This window comes from Neofelis nebulosa, chromosome 18, assembly GCF_028018385.1.
Source record: "Neofelis nebulosa isolate mNeoNeb1 chromosome 18, mNeoNeb1.pri, whole genome shotgun sequence".
Lineage (NCBI taxonomy): Eukaryota > Metazoa > Chordata > Mammalia > Carnivora > Felidae > Neofelis > Neofelis nebulosa.
Window position 1 is genome coordinate 32,843,000 of NC_080799.1, and position 23,567 is coordinate 32,866,566.

Genomic DNA, 23,567 nt, shown 5'->3' on the forward strand with positions numbered 1-23,567 from the left:
AGAAGGTGACACATGAGGCTTCCTGGAGGAGGTGACATTTGAGCTAAGTTTTGAGGTGTGAATAGGACTTCATCAGGTGAAGAGTGAAAGATTTCCAGGCAGCTGGAACAGCAAGTGTAAAGACGCAGATGTGTGGGTCTAATGAGTTTGGGGAGGTCCAAACAAAAGTGGCCACTCTTGGTGCGCCCGGGTGGCTCAGTCGGTCAAGCATCCGACTTCGGCTCAGGTCATGATCTCATGGTTCGTGAGTTTGCGCCCCACGTTGGGCTCTGTACTGACAGCTGGGAGCCTGGAGCCTGCTTTGGATTCTGTGTCTCCTTCTCTCTCTGCCCCTCTGCTGCTCACACTCTGTCTCTTTATCTCTCTGTCTCTCAAAAAATAAAAAATAAACATTAAACATTAAAAAAATTTTTTTTTTAGGTAGCTCCTATTTTGAGAGCTTGCTGTATGCCAGGCTCTGAGCTCTGGGTTCTGTGCACATTACAAGCCTATGAGATAGGTTTTCTTATCCACCCACACGCATGCCTTTTTTCCCCTTCTTTTTTTTTAAGGTTTATTTATTTACAGAGACAGAGACAGCATGAGTGGGGGAGGGGCCAAGAGAGAGGGAGAAGAGAGAGAATCCCAAGCAGGCTCTGCACTGTCAGCACAGAGCTCGACACGGGGCTCAAACTCACCAAACTGTGAGATCATGACCTGAGCCGAGACCAAGAGTTGGACACTTAGCCCATTGAGCCACCCAGGTGCCTCTCCCCTCCTTTTTAACAGATGAAGACACAGCCTCAGTGAGATTAAGTGAGATTCCCAAAGTCACATAGGTGGTGCCAGATATTGAACCCAAGTCTTTGTGCCCCTAAGGCCCATGTGCTCAACCACTGAGCTATCCTGCAACTGAGCTGCTGTATGCGTACAAGTCCAGGGCCAGCACGGGCAGAAAAGAGCCACATTTGCTTCCCAGGTCAAAGGAACTTGGAGATTATCCAGAAGGCCACAAGGAACCATTGAAGGAACGATTGATTTTTAGCAGGGAAGAGACATAGTCAGTACTTCTGAAATATCCTATGATGTTACAGGGGAGAATGGGTTGGAGGAGCAGAAGTGACATAAAATCAGAGGCAGGGGCATCAGTTGGGAGGCTCTAGTGGTAAGGTACAAAAGTGCTTCTCAAAGTTTAATGTGCTCAAGTGGACATTCTGACCCAGATGGTCTTGGATGAGGTTCTGAGGTGTGAGATGTTGCCACGTGATGTTGAGCAGCAAGGCTCTACATGAGAAATGCCGGGGGCTTGAAATGAACAATGGCACTGAGATCCAGTGGAGGGGATGGACCCAAGTGATGTGAAAGGGACAGGACTTGTTGACCAAGTTAGCACGGGGTAGCCACTGTCAGCTGACATAGCTCTTATGAATGGCAAAGAAGGAATGTTTGAATTAATCTAGGCGTCTCTGCTTGTAAGTGACAGCTTTCCTCTCAGTTCCCTGTGTTATCGTCAAGGACCCATGGAGATATTGGGACCCTCGGGTTAGGATTCTCTGGCAATGTATATTTTTCAGAAGCATAAGATAAAATAGAAAACATTTATTCGGCATATGTCATGAGCTAGTCACTCCATGCATGCATCTGAACACGTTATACCTCCTTCTGGACTATCTCCATGCCTACCTCACACACACACACACACACACACACACACACACACGCACGCGCACACGCACTCACACACACACAAGTTGATCATTCTTTCATGTCGCTACTGTACTTTTCATCTACCTTTTACACTACATTAAAACTGCGGGAAGTACAGTCCTAGAAAAGGTGAGGATTTGGGAGTCATCAGAACTTTGGTTCAAGTCACAGTTCTGGCAAGTATTGGCTTAGTGATGAAGACAAATACTCTCGTTCTCTCAGCTCTGAAAATGGGCGCAAGATTTACTATGAGATCATGTGTGATGCTCTCCTTCAAGTCACAGGAAACCTAATTCACAGTGCTTTCAAAAACAAAAAACAAAAAATAAAAAAATAAAACAAAAAACAAAACCCGGCAGATTTACCAGCTATGATAACAGAGAAGACCAGAGATAGGGTAGGCTTTTGACACGGGTTGGTCCAGAAATTGTGAAATCATCAGAGTTCCTCTGCGATTCTGGCAGTAATATTTGCCTCTTTCTTTGCCCTCCCCTCATGCTAATAAAAACATGTTATAGGCCTCAAATGGGTATTAACACTCCAACCAGAAAATGAGAGCATGCCTTTGTCCTGGGTTTCCCAGCAGGTTAGGAGGTTCACTCTAATTGGCCCATGGCGGGTCACATGGAGATTTCTGAACCAATCACTAGTCAGGGGCAGGAAATGTACAGATCAGCTTAGCCGTGGGCGTGTGCTCCATTGCCTGATCCAGGAATGGACTGACTTACAACCCCTGAGCATTCCCAGTAGAAACTGGGAGCTGTAGGGGAGGAGGGTGGGAAATGAATGCTAGCAACTCTTCAGCACGCCATGCCCATTAGCACATTATGTAAAGGGTGTATCACAGAGCCTTGGCTGCAGTCCGTGGGCACGCATTAAGCGGTAGCTCTAACTGGCTTACAGGTCTGTCTGCTGAGAGCAGGGTCCTTTCTTCTCTTACCTCAGCCAGTCCCTCAGTTTTCCTATACTGGCTGGGCCATAGCTGAAATATTTGTTGAATTCATGTGAATGATTGGAGCGGGAACTACAAAGTGGTAAAGTTATAGAAACTGTTTCACCCAGAAGAAAAGAGGATTGCCTGACTTCAGGGAACCTGAAAACATAAGCTCTTGCTGGTTCATGGCATTAGTAAAATAAACAAGCTGGATACACCTGAATTATAGACTGGGGTTAAAAACAGGATATATTCCGGTCTGTATTTTAGTGGTCTGCTCTAATTTTTTGTCAATTCAAAAAAGAAATGCTAAGTAAAGGATCATGGGATGCTTTGCCTGTCGTGAGAGTAGAAAGGGAAAAGATCAATCTTTTTCTTTTCCCCACTTACATCTGTTCCAGAAGCATCCTTTGTGCATACAATATGTAATCCCCTTCTACACCAGAAAATACATTTCAAGAGAAAGGCTCATGGATCACTTCATGGATATTAAGAATCAATCTCTATTAAAAAATATACTAACATTGATCAATCCTATTACGTTCCAAGTACCGTCCTTCAAATTTGAACACAGTTAATCTCATTTAATCCCGAGTAGCTTGCAGCTGTGAAAAGTTGAGTTGCTTCCCAACGATCACACAGGCAGTAAATAAAGAAGGAGGTCCTGAGAGTCACTTGCTTCATCATCCCTGTTCTTATTATTAGAAAAGATTTCCTTGTATAAACCTCAGGGACTTTACAAAGGAAATATTGGATTACCGTAATGTGACTCATCAGCCCGATTTAATATTACCTATTCATTATAACGTAATGATGCTTGCATAACAGGAAATGTTGTTGTATTTCCCCCTCCGGCTCTGTAGCAGCCATACATAGACCACAGAACCATACACATGGGCTAATTATATGACCTACATACGCAATCAATATTAAGAAAATTTTCAACTGCTCATATTTATGTGGTTGAAAATATATGGTCTAATTTTGGTCAGCAGTAGCATCTAGGTAATGCTGACTCAGAAGGAAAACATTTGTTGTTGCCATGAGAAATGGAATAGAAAATCTGAATCATACTGTACCACATCAAATGTTACCACTATTAATATAACATGCGCTCAATAGTGAGCAAGATGGAATTAGACCATCTCTGACCAAGAGGTTCCTCATTACACCAGCAGACAGATGCAAGAAATACTGTCACAGCCCTGTGTCACTTCATCATATTTTGTTCTTTACCAACTAAGCCAATAAGCAATTGGTATTCTGGCCAATGTCACCAGCATAACATATCATCAGAAACAGGGATCGCAAACTCATGGCTACAGGGCCAGGTAGGTAATGGAAATAAATACTTCGGGCAGACTGTAAGAGTACAAGGTATGAAGTTGATGGTGAACTTTCTAATGGAAGCGAATACTATCTCACACAATGCTTAATGGAGGACCACAGCAACCATGAGGCCAAATCTTCCCATTTTTCAAGAGATCCCAGAAACTCATCTTTTTTGATAATGTTTATTTATTTTGGAGAGAGTGGGAGACAGAGCACAAGCGGAGGAAGGTTAGAGAGAGGGAGGCACAGAATCTGAAGCAGGCTCCGGCTCTGAGCTGTCAGCACAGAGCCCAATGTGGGGCTCGAACTCACAAACCGTGAGTTCATGAGCTGAGCTGAAGTCAGATGCTTAACTGACTGAGCCACCCAGGCACCCCAAAAACTCATATTTTTAAAATATTTTTTAATGTTTGTTTATTTTTGGGAGTGAGAGACAGAGCATGAGTGGGGGAGGGGCAGGGAGACAGGGGGACAAAGAATCTGAAACAGGCTCCAGGCTCTGAGCTGTCAGCACAGAGCCCAATGCGGGGCTTGAACCCGTGAACTGCAAGATCATGACCTGAGCCGAAGTCAGATGCTTAACCAACTGAGCCACCCAGGCGCCCCTAAACTCATATTTTTAATATAAAATTTCCCAAGACTTCAAACCTTGTGGGTGCCATAAAAAGCCACTCTCACCCGCAAGCATCTATTAAAAGACTTCTGGTACACCTCTCATCTCTTCTTCTATCGTCTGGAAGGCTAAACTTGCTTAACTTCCAGTTTTCCTTTTGAGATCAGAGTCTCTGGTACATGCTATGTCTGTTTATTTGAGACATCAGAAAATTTTAAATCAATTTTTAAATAAACTATTGCTGCTTGTGGTTTTAATTCACTCATTCAGCCAAAAATATCCATTGAGTACCCATTGTAGCCAGGTGTTCTTCTGAGAACTTGACATACATCAGTGGGCAAAATAGACAAAGAACCCTGCCCACCTGGAGACTGAGGGAGGAGAATGGGAGAGATATACAATAAGCAATAAATGTAATAAATAAGCATATAGGATAATAAAAGATGTTACGTGCCATAGAAAAATAATGTAGATCAGAGTAAGGAGTATTGGGAGAGTACGGGGGAAAGGGGACTGGTGACCATTTTTTAATTTATTTTGATTTATTTTAAATAAATAAATGTTATTAAATACATTTACTTATTATTTATTTATTTTGGTTTATTTTGAGAGAGAGAGGGAGCGAGAGTATGCATGGGGGAGGGGCAGACCGAGAGGGAGAGAAAGAATCCCAAGTTGGTGACCATTTTAAGCAGGGCAGTAGGGGTAGACGACCTTAATGGGAAGATGCCTCAGAGCAAAGAATTGGAGAATTTGAAATTTTTTTTTTTTAACATTTTATTTATTTTTGAGACAGAGAGAGACAGAGCATGAATGGGGGAGGGGCAGAGAGAGAGGGAGACACAGAATCGGAAGCAGGCTCCAGGCTCTGAGCCATCAGCCCAGAGCCCGACGCGGGGCTCGAACTCACGGACCACGAGATCGTGACTTGAGCTGAAGTCGGCCGCTTAACCGACTGAGCCACCCATGTGCCCCAAGAATTGGAGAATTTGAGAGAATTGGCCATGTTATCTAAGGGAAGAGCCCGTGCAAACACCCTGTGGTATCCAGCCTCCAAGATGGCCCCCAATGATCCCTGCCTCTGGGTATTTGTACCCTGAAGGGCTGGATTTGGAAGAGTCAAGAATAGAGTGTGGCAGAAGGGTGTCTTGAAAACGAAGTCATAAACAGCATGCGTGGGCATTCTATTCTCTCAAGTACCTTTCCTTTGGACCTGGCACTCTGCCAGGAACTGCCCTATGGAGGGGTTCATGTGGTGAGGACCTGAGGCCTCCAGCCCCCAGTCATGTGAGCAAGTTGGGAAGCACATCCTCCAGCCCCAGTCAGTCTTGTCCGCAGACCGCAGCCTCAGCTGACGTATCAGCTCATGAGAGACCCTGAGCCAGAACGGCCCAGCTAAGCCCATCCCAGATTTCTGACCCACAGAAACTCCGTGAAGGAATCAGTGTTTGTTGTTTTAATTACATTTGGGGGCAATTCGCTACACAGCAACAAGGTTAGCAAACGTGCCACCTTCACTACAGACGATAGAATTATGTGTGCTGAGCTGCAGATGACCAGGAAACCTGCTACTGTTTTTTAAGACATTTACATTGCTTCGTTTTAAGCTTCTGAAATTTTTTTCTATTTTTAAGCCATGCCTTTTTGTGCGTACACATATATGTATGTGTATATATTTGAAGGGCACGCACATTTCAAGTTTCGAACATTCGTCTAAGCCCTTAGAAAGGTCAGAGTGCTCTCAGCACTGTGCTCACAGTGCCCACAAGACAAAATATCCTGGAACTAGCTTCTTTGTACCCGGATAGGTAAGCCATTATTATGTACAACTTCTCGACTTCGTACACTTGACATTTGGGGCCAGACGATGCTCTGTTGTGGGGGCTGTCTGTGCATCAGCATCATGGCCTCTCCCGCTAGTGGCCAGGTTGTGACGACCAGAACTGTCTCCAAATATTACCAAATAACCCCTGGGTTTAGGGTTGCCAGATAAAACACAGAACTTCCGGTTAAACATGCATGTCCGGGGCGCCTGGGTGGCTCACTTGGTTAAGCATCTGGCTCTTGGTTTCGGCTCAGGTCGCGATCTCACAGTTGTGGGTTCAAATCCTGCATCGGGCTCTCTTGCTGTCCGCGCACAGCCCATTTCACATCCTCTGTCCCTCCCTCTGTTCCTCCCCTGCTCACATGCTCTCGTTCTCTCTCTCTCTCTTTCTCTCAATAATAAATAAACATTAGAAAACATAATAAAATAAAATAAACATACATGTCAGATTAACAGCAAATCATTTTCATTCATATGCCCCACATTTGGGGCATATTTAGACTAAAAACTTATTCATTGTTATCTGAAATTCACATTTAGCTGGGTGTCCTTTATTTTTATTTGCTAAATCTGCCAACCCTCTCTCAAGGGCAAAATCATCCCCAGTTGAGGACCATCGTCCTTGATCTTAATTCCCACCCTCCAACACTCCTCTTGCTTCTCCACCGACTTGAGGTTTAATGGCATATAAGTTATATAATAACTAGCACAATCAAAGAAACCCACTTTCTTAAATTTCAGGAACTTTCTATGCACAAATGCAATTAATGCCAATGTCAGTACCCACTGACACAGAAATCCACCAACAAGTATTTCTTGAACCCTTCGGGCAAGGCACTGGGCTGGAGGGATACAGAGCAAATCTAAAACATCATCCTTAACTTCAATGAGTTTCGGTTTTGTTGGGAGAAAAAGTAATATACATGAGATGGGCTCACAATACACAATAATATACAATTGTGCAGTTGTGTGGTACAGACTATAAATGTTCCGAGAGCCAAGAGGGAAGAACTTGAGGCACAGCCAAGACAGGCAGAGATGGCCTTATGGCAAAGTGTTTGGGGTTGGACTTTGAGCACCGATCTTATTAAATACTTTTTTTTTTTAAGTTTATTTATTGAGAGAGAGAGAGAGAGAATGAGTGGGAGAGGGGCAGAGAGAGAGACACACACACGCACTGAGGATCTGAAGTGGGCTCTGTGCTGACAGCAGGAACCCAATCCAAGGCTCGAACTCATGCACCGCAAGATCATGACCTGAGCCAAAGTCTGACCCTTAAGTGACTGAGCCACCTAATCGCCCCTTGAGCACCAATTTCAAAACAAACAGTAGCTGCTCAGTTCAATAAATATCTGTTGAATAAATGGATAAATGAATGAATGAGCAGTAGGTACTATCGCGAATTTTTTCTAGTCCCCCACCTCCCTGTATTGCATCCATGGCTCTTCCCTAGCTCCAGCAGCTCAGGGGAAGGAAGATACAGTGAAAAGGTACAGGTAACCCAGATGTCAGTCAACCATTAGCTTCTGGACTTCAAAATGGGCTTTGGAAACTCATCATGGAAGGATGGCTTGTAAATACCTCTTACAGTCCAGTAATTTACCTCTCAGAATCAAGAGTCAAGTCCCAAAGGGCTCAGGGTATACAATTCCAGCAATGATTAATAGATTTGTGGAAAATACACAGAGACTCCAATTTCCTTGCACTGGGAGGCAGACAGATAGAGGGAGGTGAAATAGAAGTGGGGGAGACAGAGCAGAGAGTTCCCTGGGGCTGGAAATAGAGAAACCCCATCTGGGGAGGACTTGAGTCAGCACTGAAATGCTCCGGCTCGCTGGAGTGAGCACCGGACCCCACCAGCAAGGAGGAGCTAGGTCAATGTTCAGAGAGAGCCCAGATCACTGCCTAAGCCAGCACCAGTCTGGGTCCACGCTTGGGAGCCACAGGGCAGAACTGCCCTGCACACTCACCTTCCAGCAGGACAGACCCATCTGTGGCTCAGTCATGGCCCAGCCCACTAAGTCACCCTGTGTGCATAAGCCCTATTTTCTTTTAACAACCTCGGGGGAAATAGACGGGAGAGTCTTTAGAACTGATACTGACTAGAGCCAGCACAGGAATGAATATTAACCTAGAGAAAGAAAGAAAGAAAGAAAGAAAGAAAGAAAGAAAGAAAGAAAGAAAGAAAGAAAGAAAGAAAGAAAGAAAGAAAGAAAGAAAGAAAGAAAGAAAGGAAGGAAGGAAGGAAGGAAGGAAGGAAGGAAGGAAGGAAGGAAGGAAGGAAGGAAGGAAGGAAGGAAGGAAGGAAGGAAGGAAAGACTTATGTGTAGAATTTGAATAAAAAAAGGCAAAGACACGATATCCTAAGAGGGGACACCCCAGCAAATGTCAGATGCTCTGACAGGACCATAAAGAAACCAATCAACAGCAATGGGTAGCAATAGTGGAGAGGAATAAAGAAAGGTCGATTTTCCCCTTTAACATTTGTGAGAATTGTTCATCATTCTTTCTACACATTCACAGTTAAAAATCGCCTCCTCGAGCCTTCACCTTACAAGTGATCATTTTTTTTTTTTTTTTTAAATTTTTTTTTTTTCAACGTTTTTTATTTATTTTTGGACAGAGAGAGACACAGCATGAACGGGGGAGGGGCAGAGAGAGAGGGAGACACAGAATCGGAAACAGGCTCCAGGCTCCGAGCCATCAGCCCAGAGCCTGACGCGGGGCTCAAACTCACGGACCGCGAGATCGTGACCTGGCTGAAGTCGGACGCTTAACCGACTGCGCCACCCAGGCGCCCCATAAGTGATCATTTTTGAAAAAATGTTTATTTATTCTTTGAAAGAGAGAGAACAAGAGGGAGATGGGCAGAGAGGGAGGGAGTCAGAAAACACCAGCAGGCTCTGCTCTGTCAGCAAAGAGTCCGACGTGGGGCTCAAACCCACGAACTGTGAAATCATGGCCTGAGTCGAAATCAAAAATCAGATGCTCAACCAACTGAGCCACCCAGGCGCCCTTCAAAAGCGACCATTTTATACAATTTTTTTCACCCTCATGAAAACTTTTTCATTACTTCAGGTAAAAGCATAATTGCTCCAAACGGTTGAGAAATGACTCAAGATGTATATATTGCTTTTTATAATTTCTCCCAGAGGGTAAAACAAACTGCTTGCGATCATTAACTCGATTCAAAATTTCACACATCACCTGCGGGAAATCCTCTAATGCTATTCTCACAAATTCATTATTGGCCCAAAGCCTGGAAATCGTGGTTCATTTTCATATTATTTATCATTATGGAATAAAAACAGTCTGCAAAAATGTGACAGATTATAATTTCTCCCTGGTGGGTTTATATCTTACTATTCAGTATATTAATGTAATACTTCTTGTTTCTTTATTAAGACCTCTAAATATTATTCACGCGTTTTCTCTGGCATTCAACCCAAGCATAAACTGATTTTTTTTCCTCCTACCTTCCTTTAGTAGCAAATAAATAAATAAATAAATAAAACTAGCCAAAACATACAAGAATCTGTACTGACACAGGTTTTGTTTGTGTGTGTGTGTGTGTGTGTGTGTGTGTGTGTGTGTGTGTGTGTTTCCCGTAAGAACATTCTCCTAATCTTCACTTTGGAAGCCTGCTATGAAAGCAATCCAGTGAACGGGAAATATTTTCACTTTGGGTTAGTAGTTTTTGTTTCAATTTTCCAGTTTATAATTCTTACACAGAAGACATTCAGATAAAATGATACATGAAAATTCCACAAACCTGAACTCTACGTGTAATTTCATTCCGTTTGATCAATCCCCATTCAAATTCGAGAACTAAAAGGCAAGCGTTGTGTACAAGGAAAGGAATCCTGTCCCCCATCCTCCCAAGTTAACTTCCTGATGGCTACTTGCTATTCCCATTATACCCAGAACAGGGTTTTTAAAATTTTAATTCCAGTATAGTTAACATACAGTGTAATATTCGTTTCAGGTGTACAATATAGCCATTCAACACTTCCCTACCCTACTCAGTGCTCATGACAACAAGGGTACTCCTTAATCCCTGTGACTTAGTTCACCCATCCCCACCCACCTCCCCTCTGGTAACCATCAGCGTGTTCTTATAGTTAAGAGTCTGTTTCTTGGTCTCTCTCTCTCTCTCTCTCTTACCCACAACAGCGTGATTCTAATACTGAAACAACAGAAAGGAGCCTAAAATGAAAGTGTGGTAAATACAGCAAGAGTAACCACAGAAAGATCGAGTGTGACCTTGAGGTACATGAGTATGTGCATTCATAAACAGGACAGATGTATAAATGTTTCCTGAACTCAACTCCAGAGCAATGCAACACGTTTTTCAAATATGTATTCTCAGTTAAGAATGAACACATTCAATGAGAATTGAATTCTCATTGAATGTGTTCAGGGAAATCTATTTCAGCCAAGACAGTAGGAAAGAATTTAAATCACAAAAGAAATTAGCAGACTCCAGAACAAAGGAGCCATGTGATCACTAGATGGAAAAAGTAGCCTCAGTAACTTGAAGTTGAAGCTCAAGTTTGCCTCCTTGGTATTTGTAAGAGGAAACTTCATACTGCATTTTTTTTTCCTACTTAGGCTCAAAAAGAGTGACTTGAGAAGCCAGTTGGGGAAAATTTCAATTCTAAATTTTCGGCTCTTTGAGAGTACGTATGTACATACATAGGAAGTAAGCCAAACATTTGTCAAGAATTCAGTAACTGACAAGGAACACATATAAACAGACAAGGACAACTTGTATCTCAATCCAAAATAAAGGCATAAATTTCGTATTTGCAATAAAGATGATTAGGGAAGATTACAGGATGTAAGTCTCATTTCCTTTACATATTTCCCAGAATGTTCGTACCACCGATAACACACAAGAGTCAGAGTCATTTGCTGTGCTTAACTAAAATTCGTTTGCTTTTTCATATACATGACATCACATTATACCAAAAATTTAATATATGTATTTTATACATAAAATTTAAACTTAAAAACGAAGCAACTCGTGTTGTCCTTACAATACTTCCCACCCCAAATGTGAAAAGAACATCCTGGCTCCGTGGCTCAGGGGAATAAGACACTCACACAAGGACTAGAAAATGAACAAATACCCAAAGGGCAATATTCAGCATGGCAGGTGTCTGACCAACTACTTGACCTCAGCATAGAGGCAGAATATCAGTCACATTGACTGAGTCCTTCACTAAGAAACACCGCCAAGCACTGGAAGGGGCTCAGCTCCAAAAGGGGTTGCCGTTTAACTGGAATCCATTCTCAACCCCCAACATTCACAGAATTCACAACAGACCTACTCCACCCACTGTCAAGCTAAAAAACGAACATACAGTCAGTTCTGCTATTTGGCGATTAGCTGGCTCTCTGGCTGAACTTGTGTTTTTAGGTCATAGAGATTTGTGGTCCTAATAGAGAGGCTGTGGGATTAGGGGTGGAAGACCACCTTCACCATATGGTTTCAGGGGTCCCGGAAAGTAATGTTCGGTGTAATTCTGCAACCGTCGTGAGCGGGGCGGTCATCGCCGGCAGACAGCCACAATGCAGGAAAAACAGACAATGAAATATTAACATACGTAAACAGGGGTATGTAGACAGGTCAGTGTTCTCCAGAGAAACAGAACCAATGGGATGTGCATGAATATATAGAGAGAAATAGATTGATTATAAGGAATTGGCTCACATGATTATGGAAGCAGTTCCCTCTGCCAGGTGAGTTGAAAGCTGGAGATACAGGAGAGCCAATCATTTAGTTCCAATGTGAGTTTGAAAGCCTGGGAACCAGGAGAGCTAATGGTGTGGCTGTCATCTGAAGGTCAACTGCCTCAAAACCCAGAAAGGGCTGATGTTTCCGTTTGAGTCCAAAGGCAGGAGAAAAAAAAACAGTATCTCAGTTTGAAGGCAGGCAGGTAGGAAGAATTTTTTCTTACTTGGAGGACATCAGCCTTTTTCTTTTAATTGGGCTTTCAACAGATTAGATGAGGCCCACCCAGATTAGGGAGAGTAATCTGCTCGAACCATTCTAGCTATTTAAGTACTAATTTTATCTAAAAACACCCTCAGAGAAATGCCCAGAGTAATGTTTGGCCAAATATCTAGACCTCCCAAGGTTCAGCCAAGTTGACACATAAAATTAGCCATTACAAAAGCTTTTCTAGTGATTTGGAAAAAGTCCAACTACAATAATTCCGCCTAATTCTCAAGGACAAATAATCCTGCCTTCTAAAGGTGTGATTAAATGGCTTTCTAAGGAATATGTGCAAGTTGGGCACGGGGAATCAAAGCCACAAGTCACAAGCATCCCTAAGAAACTGAGCCTGGAGCTGGAATAGGTGAAGGTCTGTGCTGTGCTGACCTTAAGACAGGACGGCTGCCTGCATATGGGGATGAAAATGATAGCAAGATCAGTCCAGATTTCTCAGCACCAATCAAGGGGCAAAAAGCAACAGACAAGAAATCCATAAACTACATGAATTCATTCAGCAGTGTCAACAGAGTTTCTGCTGTGTGCTGGACACTTCAGATACAAATAGAAATAAGAAATATATTCTTCCCGGGGCGCTTTCAGTCAGTTAAGCATCTGACTCTTGATTTCAGCTAAGGTCACAATCCCATGGTTTTGAGTTGGAGCCCCACAGGGGCCCGGCGCTGAATAGTATGGAGCCTGCTTGAGATTCTCCCTATTTCTCTGCCCCTCCCTCACTCATTCTCTCTCTCTCTCTCACTCTCTCTCTCCCTCTCTCTCTCCCTCTCTCTCAAAATGTAGGAATAAACTTTAAAAAAAAGAAGCATGTTCCTCGCTCCAGAATCTCACCATCTGGTAGGGAGTACAAATATGCAAATAGATAATGACCACTCTTTCTGGAAAGTTCACGGTACATTGTGATGACCTTGGTTCGGCTGGTTTCAAACCAATGGGAAGTGGACGGCATATCAGAAGACTTCTGCCAAAAATACATCATCTTCTCTCCACCTCTTCGAACCACAGCGATCGTTCCTGAAACTCCATCCAGAGATTTGTGTTAGCAATTAAAAAAAAAAAAAAAAAAAAAAAAAAACCTCAGCTAGAAAGGCTCTCTTCCACATCTCAGTAAATTAGTTTAATAAACTCCTTTTCTACATCTACCTGAAATCAGCCACAGGAAGAGAATGGGAGTTTTGAGAGGCAAGGAAAAGAAACAAGAACTAATTTGGAAGATACAGTATTATAGCCAGAGAGCATGCAGGGAAAGGGCACCTAGATGGAAGAGGGCATCTCTGAAAAGAAAACGGGCAAGGCAAGGTCTCAATCTTCAGGCACAAGAATCCATTAATTTTCTAATACTTTTAGAACATGAACCTAAGTTCAAATGGAAGCTGCCTCCAGAATGTTTACTCACTGCAAAATTCTCCTTTATTGCTGATCAAAATGAGGGGGTCTCTGCTACCGTCTCTCTAAAGCATGGCTGCCGTGCCATTGAACTGCTCCAGCCCCTGACCTCATCACAATTACTCTGTCCTGGAGTGTTTGGGTGGTCATGGATGGGGGGAGGGGGTGAAGGACAGAAGGGGGTTAGGTATGGCCATTCGACAGAGAAAGAAGAATATATTGGTGAATAAAGATTTCAGGAAAGACAGACTTACAAAAGGGACGAGAACTAAAAGCAAAGCTTTTAACTGATATATATCCAAAATGTTACTCAATTATTAATTACTCACTTCTGTTCACTTGGTTGGCTACTGCTCTCAGCTCTTTATGGGTTATCTTTACAAGCAGGGGGAGGGGCAGAGAGAGAGAGAGTGGGGAGAGAGACAGAGACAAAGAGAGAGAGAATCCCAAGCAGGATCCCTGCTGTCACTGCAGAGTCCAACTCGGGGCTCGATCTCATGAACCATGAGATCATGACTTGAACCAGGATCCAGAGTTGGATGCTTAACCGATTGAGCCACCCAGGCATCCTTATCTGTTATCTTTAAACTCCCAAGTACATACTTGATCCTTAAACTCTGATTTCCCCTTTCACTCATTGGCCTTTGGCAGTATTAAGAGGAAATTTTTCAGTAGTTTTTAAATTGCATTTTTTGTGATTTGGTTCCTTTAGATTCCAAACATTATGGGTAAAACTAGATTGAATGTAGCCAATTGTAAAGTCTAAATCCTCAGCAACAGGATTTGCTTTCTAATACTTTCAGAAGATGAACCTAATTTCTGAATGCAAGCTGCCTCCGGAATATATTGTTAAGTATGTTCTGGATAGAATTTGTTTTGCTACATATTCTGTAAAAATCCACATAAAATTCCACTGAACTAAAAGTAAATTGCCCACATAGCAAAAAAGATTTTTTGAAAGCTTCAAACAGATTCTAAAGGGTGATAATCTTTGGAAGAAAAACAGAAAACAAATAAAGTATATAACAATGATACGTGAGTTAGAAATTGTAATTTTAGGTAACATACCTCAACTAAAGAGCCTACCTACGTTTAATTTGGTTGGTTGTGGTTAATACAGTGATCTGGCGACCTATTTTGATACAACCTCAAATATCAAAGTTAAATCTCTTATCTACAATTTTATTGTAAAAGAAATAAATTTTTCGTCGAAGAATTTAAAAAAACAGACTTATAATTATCAATAAAGTCCTACAATGTTGAAATGTTTTCCTCTTTGAACTGTATCTCTTAGTGGCTTTAATTCCTTACATTCATGAAACAGTTTTTATTCTGGCCCCAAAAGTATCCATACAAATCAGGAAAAGTTTTCCCAAAGCATCCTTCATTTGTATGAACCCCTAAATGCCAAATTCACTAGCTATAGAGTGGACAAATGATCGATTACTTTATCTACCCAATCGCCTTACTGCACAGATTTTGAGGAAAATATTTTCACGTGCTTCTCTCAAACTTGGTATTAGAAAATTTAAACATATGCAAACTTATACATTGCCTAATTCTCTCTTCCCAAACCATGATATAGATGAGAGGGAATCACTTTTATTAATTTTCCTACAAATGAAAAATACCAATAAATTGCAAATCATGCATGATTTTTTATTTTTTTTTATTTTTTTTTCCCAACGTTTTTTATTTATTTTTGGGACAGAGAGAGACAGAGCATGAACGGGGGAGGGGCAGAGAGAGAGGGAGACACAGAGTCGGAAACAGGCTCCAGGCTCCGAGCCATCAGCCCAGAGCCCGACGCGGGGCTCGAACTCACGGACCGCAAGATCGTGACCTGGCCGAAGTCGGCCGCTTAACCGACTGCGCCACCCAGGCGCCCCATGCATGATTTTTTAAATACAAGTAAGCTAGCTAGAAGCATTTACATTACCCAAAGTTGAGGAAGGGTCAGTGGATATTTCCCTCTAGGTTAGAACTTAAAGACCTTTTCTTGGGGCACCTGGGTGGCTCAGTCGATTGAACATCCAACTCTTGATTTTGGCTCAAGTCATGATCCCAGGGATGTAGGATCAAGCCCTGCATCCATACTCAATGTGGAGATTTTCACTCTTAAGATTAAGATTCTCTCTCTCTCTCTCTCTCTCTCTCTCTCTCTCTCTCTCTCTCTTCCTCTGCCCCTCTTCCTCACTCCCATTCTCTCTCTGATAAGATATAAGATAAGATACTTTTCTTGCTTTGTCTTTTAAGATCTCATCTCATCTGATCCCATCCTACAATCATCATTCCACTTTGCAGACCTCTAGTCTTGTGACTGTCCATCCTTTGGGACCCAACTTAGGCATCTCCTCCAGGAAGCCTTCCTAGATTACTCAGGGCACCATGATTTCAAAGTACTTGCTGCTTATACCACTAACCTATGACTGGGTGGTTTTATTTGTGTAAAATCCAAGCTTTCCATTGACCACTTGTCATAGATGCTGCTCAAGCATTCAATGATGAGTTGGACTAGATGTCCTGAGAAATTGATTATCATTTTTTTTTTTTTACTTTTACTCCCAAATAGACCATGATTCTTTCCACACACTTCTCGTCATGTTGTTTATCCTCTTTACACCCCCACACTGACCATTTAATAACATTTGTTGGATGTTTACATGAAGGCTAGGATTATGGTTATTTTATCTGTTATTTTATCTGATGGATAATAAGAATGGTCACATCCATTTGTATGGAAGTAAAGATTGTCCCTGGATTGGGAAATAATTTCTCTCAGTTATTTGGGTAAGAGGTCTATCTCCGAGACTGGAAATGGGAACCACTCATCCAATAAGACAGGACTCGAGCACTCTTGATATTAATGACAACTCCCTGGTGGTGGTGGTCAATGGTATTATCAAACAGTGACAATCACAGAGTCAGAAAAAAGGAATGCTGGAAGGTACTAGTCGAGGTACAGGGTAACTACCCCAAATGCCTGGACCAAGGACAGGATTTGTGATCTCTGAGTTGAAACTAACTCATGAGACGACCAGAATTCGGTATTCTGGGGGCACCTCAAAGGCTCAGTCAGTTAAGTGTCCAACTCTTGATTTCGGCTCAGGTTATGATCTCATGGGTCATGAGTTTGAGCCCCGCATTGGGCTCTGCACTCACAGTGCACAGCCTGCTTGGGATTGCCTCTCTCTGCCCCTCCTCTGCTTGCATTCTTTCTCTGTCTCTCTCAAAAATAAACATGAAAAAAATAAAGAATTCAGTATTCTGTAAAATTTTTATAAAAAAATGGTTTTGACAGGGGCACCTGGGTGGTCAGTCAGTTAAACATCCAACTTCAGCTCAGGTCACGATCTCACGGTTCATGAGTTCCCTCCCCACGTTGGGCTCTGCTCTGACAGCTCAGAGCCTGGAGCCTGCTTCAGATTCTATGTCTCCCTCTCTTGCTGCCCCTACCTCACTTGTGCGCTCTCTCTCTCTCAAAAACAAAATAAAACAAACATTAAAAAAATGATAATAGTGCCATGTCATATACCCCTCTGCATCTTTCTTTTAAAAAAAAATGCTTTTGACATTTTTCAAATTCCCCTTTCAAATTTCCCTTTTGTCTTCCACACGCATTAAGTAAAGTTGTCTTTGAAAATCTGGTCTGTCTCATGTCTGTTCATGGAAACGAATTAAAGGCTTTGCCTTTGCCTGAGCAAGCACGGGGCCAGAAGAACACGGTGGGCATTAAAGAAACCTTACAGAATGGGAAAATCAGGAGGAACAGTGGGGGCTACCTGTTCAATTCCAAACCTGGGGAGGTTTAGGGTTTACCAAGAATGGCAGCATTTTATTTATTTTTTTAAATGTTTATTTATCTATTTTTGAGAGAGGGAGGGATAGGTGAGGGGCAGAGAGAGAGGGAGCAAGAGAATCCCAACCAAGCTCCATGCTGTCAGCACAGAGCCTGATGCGGAGCTCGAACTAAGGAACCGAGAGATCCTGACCTGAGCCAAAATCAAGAGTCGGACACTTAACGGACTGAGCCACCAGGGTGCCCCAGCAGCATTTTAAAACAGACAAACATTGCATTACTTGGAGTAACTTTCATTTCTCACACTAAAACATGAAAGTACTAAAAAAAAAAAAAAAAAAAAAATTAAAAAAAAAAAATAAAAATAAAAAAAGGGGCGCCTGGGTGGCGCAGTCGGTTAAGCGTACGACTTCAGCCAGGTCACGATCTCGCGGTCTGTGAGTTCGAGCCCCGCGTCAGGCTCTGGGCTGATGGCTCGGAGCCTGGAGCCTGTTTCCGATTCTGTGTCTCCCTCTCTCTCTCTGCCCCTCCCCCGTTCATGCTCTGTCTCTCTCTGTCCCCAAAATAAATAAAAAACGTTGAAAAAAAAAAATTTAAAAAAAAAAAATAATGAAACATGAAAGTACTATTGCATAAAAATCAGAAGTGTATCACTTGCAAAAATTCAGAGAATGCATGCTATATGATCTCTACAGCACAGGGCAGCACGTGACTGAGTAAAGATGATCACACTCATTTATGAATAATAAGCTTTTCCCCCTTGACGGTATAAACAAGGTCTGTGTTCCAATTACTTCTTTTTAAAAATCTTTTTAAATATTTATTTATTTTTGGGAGAGCGAGAGACAGAGCACAAGTGGGGGAGGGGCAGAGAGAGAGGAAGACACAGTATCTGAAGCAGGCTTTGGGCTTCGAGCCATCAGCACAGAACCCAATGTAGGGCTCGAACCCACGAGCTGCGAGATGATGACCTGAGCCGAAGTCAGACGCTTAACCGATTGAGCCACCCAGGCGCCCCTGTGTTCCCAATTACTTCTATACAAAATGCAACTATTCCATCAAAAAAGTAATGCTGAAGCTCGTCTAAAAGATCGCCAGGCAGTACTTTATCATAGTTACTCTAGATACACTTTTTCAATGACAAAATCTGTCTTATATATTATGAAATAGCTGTTGTATTAACTACTTTCAAAATAATGCGAGTACTGTAACATTTTAGAATTAAGCTGTCTAGAAATGTTCTCACCATTCTCCCAATAATGTAAAATATATTAATACCTAGTAAATTCAAATAAATCATAGACATGATATAGTTAGGACTTAAACACATTTATATTACAAATTATATGAATTATCTGCTTAAAATTCTTAAGTGCACATTCCTTAATTAATCTTAAATACAAATTCTCAAGATAAATGAATGAACACTTCAGCTCTTCCCATGTTAAAACTTGTGAAATGCTCATGAAAAACTCGTGAAAAACAGCATTGGGGTGCAGTTTTTAGGTGAAGTTTGCTGAACCTTCCTGAGATATCCACAGCATTTTTAGACCCACTGGTTTTGAGGTTAGACAAACAGTAAATCAGAAAGTCTGGGTCAGGTTTCTCACACCTGCCTCAAAGACTGCCCATAAAGATTTATTTGAAAACATTGATTTTTAAAAATATAACATCAGTGTGAAATTTGGGGTAACTGTTTTCCTTGGAAACCTATGAAATAGAGTTTTCCTTCCAGAGGAAGAAAATTCATTTTCTTAGAAAAGAAACTACACTCAATATATTTTTTCAAATTTTTAAAAAATGTTTGTTTTATTTTTGAGAGAGACAGAGCATGAGGGGGAGAGGCAAAGAGAGAGGGAGACACAGAATCCAAAGCAGGCTCCAGGCTCTGAGCTGTCAGCACAGACCCCGACGTGGGGCCTGAACCCATACACCACGAGACCATGACCTGAGCCGAAGTCATCACTTAACCAACTGAGCCACCAAGGCGCCCCTCAATATATTTCTTTAAGAAGCCAGATGTTGTGTATATTTCCTAAGTCTAGAATACAGATATGGGATACTTCGGTCAACTGAATTTGCTCAAAACTAGAACACATGAACTAAAAAGTACTTAACTTCAAAATTACAATAGTTGTATGGGGCGCCTTGGTGGGTCAGTCGGCTAAGTTTCCCACCTCAGCTTAGGTCACGATCTCACGGTTCGTGGGTTTGGGCCCTGCATCAGGCCCTGTGCTGACAGCTCGGAGCCTGGAGGCTGCTTCAGCTTCTGTGTCTCCCTATCTCTCTGCCCCTCCCCTGCTCATGCTCTCTCTCAAAAATAAACAAACGTTAAAAAAATTTTTCGATGGCATAAAATGTTCTTACAGAACTTAGCATCAGGAGAACAAGAAATTATTCTATAAAGTATTTCCAGAAAAAAAAAATCAAGTTATTCAATCTTCTCCTTGATTGAGCTCTATGTAAACACCAATTTACTTATATAAGGAATATTTTTGGTATAAAAGTTCAACAGATCCAAAGTGGTTAGGAGACAACCTGAGATTTTAGAAGCAAAATGGGTTTTTAAATCAACTGGCATTAAAATATTAGGATAGAAATAGTAATAATTGCAAAATGCCATGATGGCACAGTGGTCACCAAAGTATTAGAGACGTGAACACAGTAGAGAAGTGATACTTTCAGACTAGCATGGGGAAAAAAGGTTTGAATAAAATTTAAAGTATTCATTGATACTTAATCAGTGGGTCTATGCAATAGTAATTCTCCAAAATGGAGCACATAACTGATGAGTAGACTCTTATCTGCAAACAATTCACTGCATTAAAAAATAAAATAAAATAACTCCATCATTGTCAAGGAGTCCTTGGCTTCTCATTTCTCGGGAGGCCTTTCAACGGCACCGGCCTCTTTCACATGAAGGAAGGTGAAAGCAGACTTGAACGTGCCATCACCGCTCTGTTGTGAAAAGCAGAGGAAGGTAGCCCACAGAAAACCACAAAGTCCAGTGTAAGCTGTCCTCCAGTGCGTGGGAACCAAGCTGAAGTTGGTCAGCTGTAACAGAAAGAAAGAGTATGCTAGGCTCCAGACAAACCACAGCCATGAATTAGCATTCTGAGTTGTTCGACACTCACCTGCACAAAGGGCCAGTACATCAGACCACTCTGGAATAAAGAAAAACTTTATTAGAATGCGTTTTAATCACACACACACACACACACACACACACACACACGCACACACACACAATCCCACAGCTCATGCTATGAAAGATTAAGAAATACCAGGCAGATAAAATGTGGAGGTGGTATTATGTTTCAGACTAAGCCGATTAAATCAGACTACTTAAAGTCTCTCAAGCAGAAGAGGGTAAGAGCTGTGCAAAGAGATTTCAGGTACGAGATATTTATATTAGTCATATCCACAGACCCAGAATGAGAAGACTCTCAGAATCAGTACCATTTCTCTTAGCCGCTTTCAAAATAACAACATATATTTATACATTGTGGTTTTACTGTTAGGCCAAGCAAATGCTATAGGAGTGTGTGTGTGTGTGTGTGTGTGTGTGTGTGTGTGTGTGTGTGTGTGTTAAAAGAGATAGCACTAGTGGGGGAGAGGGGCAGAGAGAGGTAGAGAGAATCATACACAGGCTCAATGCCCAGAGCGGAGCTGATGTGGGTCTCCAACCCACCACCCTGAAATCATGACCTGAGCCAAAATCAAGAGTTGGATGCTGAGCCGACTGAGCCACCCAGATGCCCCAGGAATACATTTATAAAAGGATCATCAGTAAAGTTTTAAATTTTTCGTTCTTCATGGAATGATTTGTTAATAACATAGTCTACTATGTCACACAATGAGAGCCAGAAGGGACTCAAATTTTATCTAAAACATTTGATTTCTTATGTAAAAAGATTGAAGGCAAATAATATATTCTACTAATTCTTGCTATAGAATAAGTTTAGCTGACATTCTTGTATATTACAAAATACCCCCAAAAAGGGAGTATTTTGTTTTGGGGGTTTTGTTGTGGGGTTTTTTTGTTGCTGTTTTTTAAGGGGAGAAGCAAAACTGTATTCTTCAAAAACTAAAGTGTTGAGGGGCACCTGGGTGGCTCAGTCAGTTAAGTGTCCGACTTTGGCCCAGGTTACGATCTCATGGCTTGTGAGTTCAAGCCCCCGCCCACGGAGCTCTGTGCTGACAGCTCAGAGCCTGGAGCCTGCTTCAGATGCTGTGTCTCCGTCTCTCTCTCCTTCTCTGCTCCTCCCCCACTCGCAGTCTGCTTCTCTCTCTCTCTCTATCAAAAATAAAAATAAAAAAATTAAGAAAAATTATATCAGTGTTGTAATAGACAAAAGAAGGCTAAGGAAATTTTCCCAATTAATGGAGACTAAAGAGACAGGACAACTAAATGCACTACCTGACCCTAGACTGCATCCTATACCTTTTGAAAGGAAAAGAAATGCTGTAAAGACCATTAGATAGTGAATTTACAAACATGGCATAAAGTTGGTGGGTGAGATAAAAGGATTATTACCGTTGTTAAATGTATTGAAGTTGCTAACTCTGCTGTGGTTATATAAAAGAACATATTTAATCTTAGAAAATAGATACTTAAGTATCTAGGGGTAAAGGGTAATTCTGTGTGTAATTTACCCTCAAGTCATCCAGAGAAACAGATAGAAAGATCGATGGATAGATGGATAGAGCCAGGAAATAATAAAACAAATAGGGAAAATGTTAACTATAGGCGAATATGGGTAAAGGGTATTCTTTGAACTATTCTGTTATTTTTCTGTCAGCTTGAAATCATTTCCAAGTTAAAGTTTTAAAAACCTATAAAAGATGGGGCATCTGGGTGGCTCAGTCAGTTAAGCTTCCGACTTCGGCTCAGGTAATGATTTCACGGTTCATGAGTTCGAGCCCCTCATCTGTCTCTGTGCTGACAGCTCAGGGCCTGGAGCCTGCTTCAGATTCTGTGTCTCCCTCTTTCTGCCCCTGCCCTGCTGGCTCGCCCTCTGTCTCTCAAAAATAAACATAAAAATTAAAAAAAAATTAAAACCTATAAAAGAGAAGAATGTAATACAAGATATATTTCTAAGAGGGAATATACCTGAGCCACCATATTGCAGGCAGTGAAAGGAGACATAAATCGCATGCTATCTGTACAAAACAAACAAAGTAAAAACTCAACTACTACCTACATGTAAACAACAAATAAATGAGACATGTTCTTTCCGCCTTCATCCAAAGAACTTGGATTGGGCACGGGGTTGATTCCTCAGCAACCAAAAAGCAATTCTGCTTTCACTCACATGTCCCTTGGGCTACAAGAAAGCCTTTGTGACAGGTTCTTTTTGGACGCTTCTTGTCTTCCAACTCCTAGTGTTTGTGCTCTTGGTTTCATTGATCAAGCTTGGCTCAAAAGCCCGGTTTTAACCAGTTTCTCCCATATCTAATATCCTTCTCTCTGGGCTCTCCTCTGTGCATCTGGAAGTCTCCCTCTGGATATTCTAATGGCATCTAGAATTCAATAGTTCTCAAACTGAACTCATCTATCTTTTTTCCCCAATCGGCTCGCTATCCTCTTTGCACTATCCCAAGTGATGAGCTACCACTCATTCAGTTACTTAAGGCAGAGACCTGTGGGCCACCCTAGATGCGTCCTTGCCCCATTACCCCGACCACCAATCATTCACCCAGAGCGACAAATTCTACCTCCTAAATAGCTCTCCAATCAGTCCTATTTTTTTTAAGCTTTATTTATGTATTTTGCGAGCATGAGTGGGGGAAGGGCAGAGAGAGGGGGAGAGAGAAAATCCCAAGCAGGCTTCGCACTGACAGCTTGGGGCTCGATCTCATGAACCGTGAGATCATGACCTGAGCCGAGATCAAGAGCCCAACGCTTAACCGACTGAGCCACCCAGGCACTCCCCCGCCGTTCTCTGTTTCTAATGTGACCTCGGTTACACTAAC

General features: G+C 42.0%; 1 protein-coding gene across 3 annotated transcripts in view; it reads right to left on the reverse strand.

Annotated features, from left to right (window-relative positions):
• Window positions 1–23,567, reverse strand: part of MPV17L (MPV17 mitochondrial inner membrane protein like) — a 32,673-nt gene that overhangs the window by 3,494 nt on the left and 5,612 nt on the right. For 2 of the 3 annotated variants that reach the window (XM_058711928.1, XM_058711926.1), the window contains 2 exons: window positions 20,726–20,755; window positions 19,932–20,645 (listed from right to left, as the gene is read on the reverse strand). In XM_058711928.1, coding sequence (XP_058567911.1) covers window positions 20,542–20,645; window positions 20,726–20,755 — 134 coding nt within the window. In that variant the 3' untranslated portion in view covers window positions 19,932–20,541. Of the gene's footprint in view, window positions 1–19,931; window positions 20,646–20,725; window positions 20,756–23,567 lie in introns of those variants that run through there. The other variant, XM_058711927.1, reaches the window with a different exon arrangement.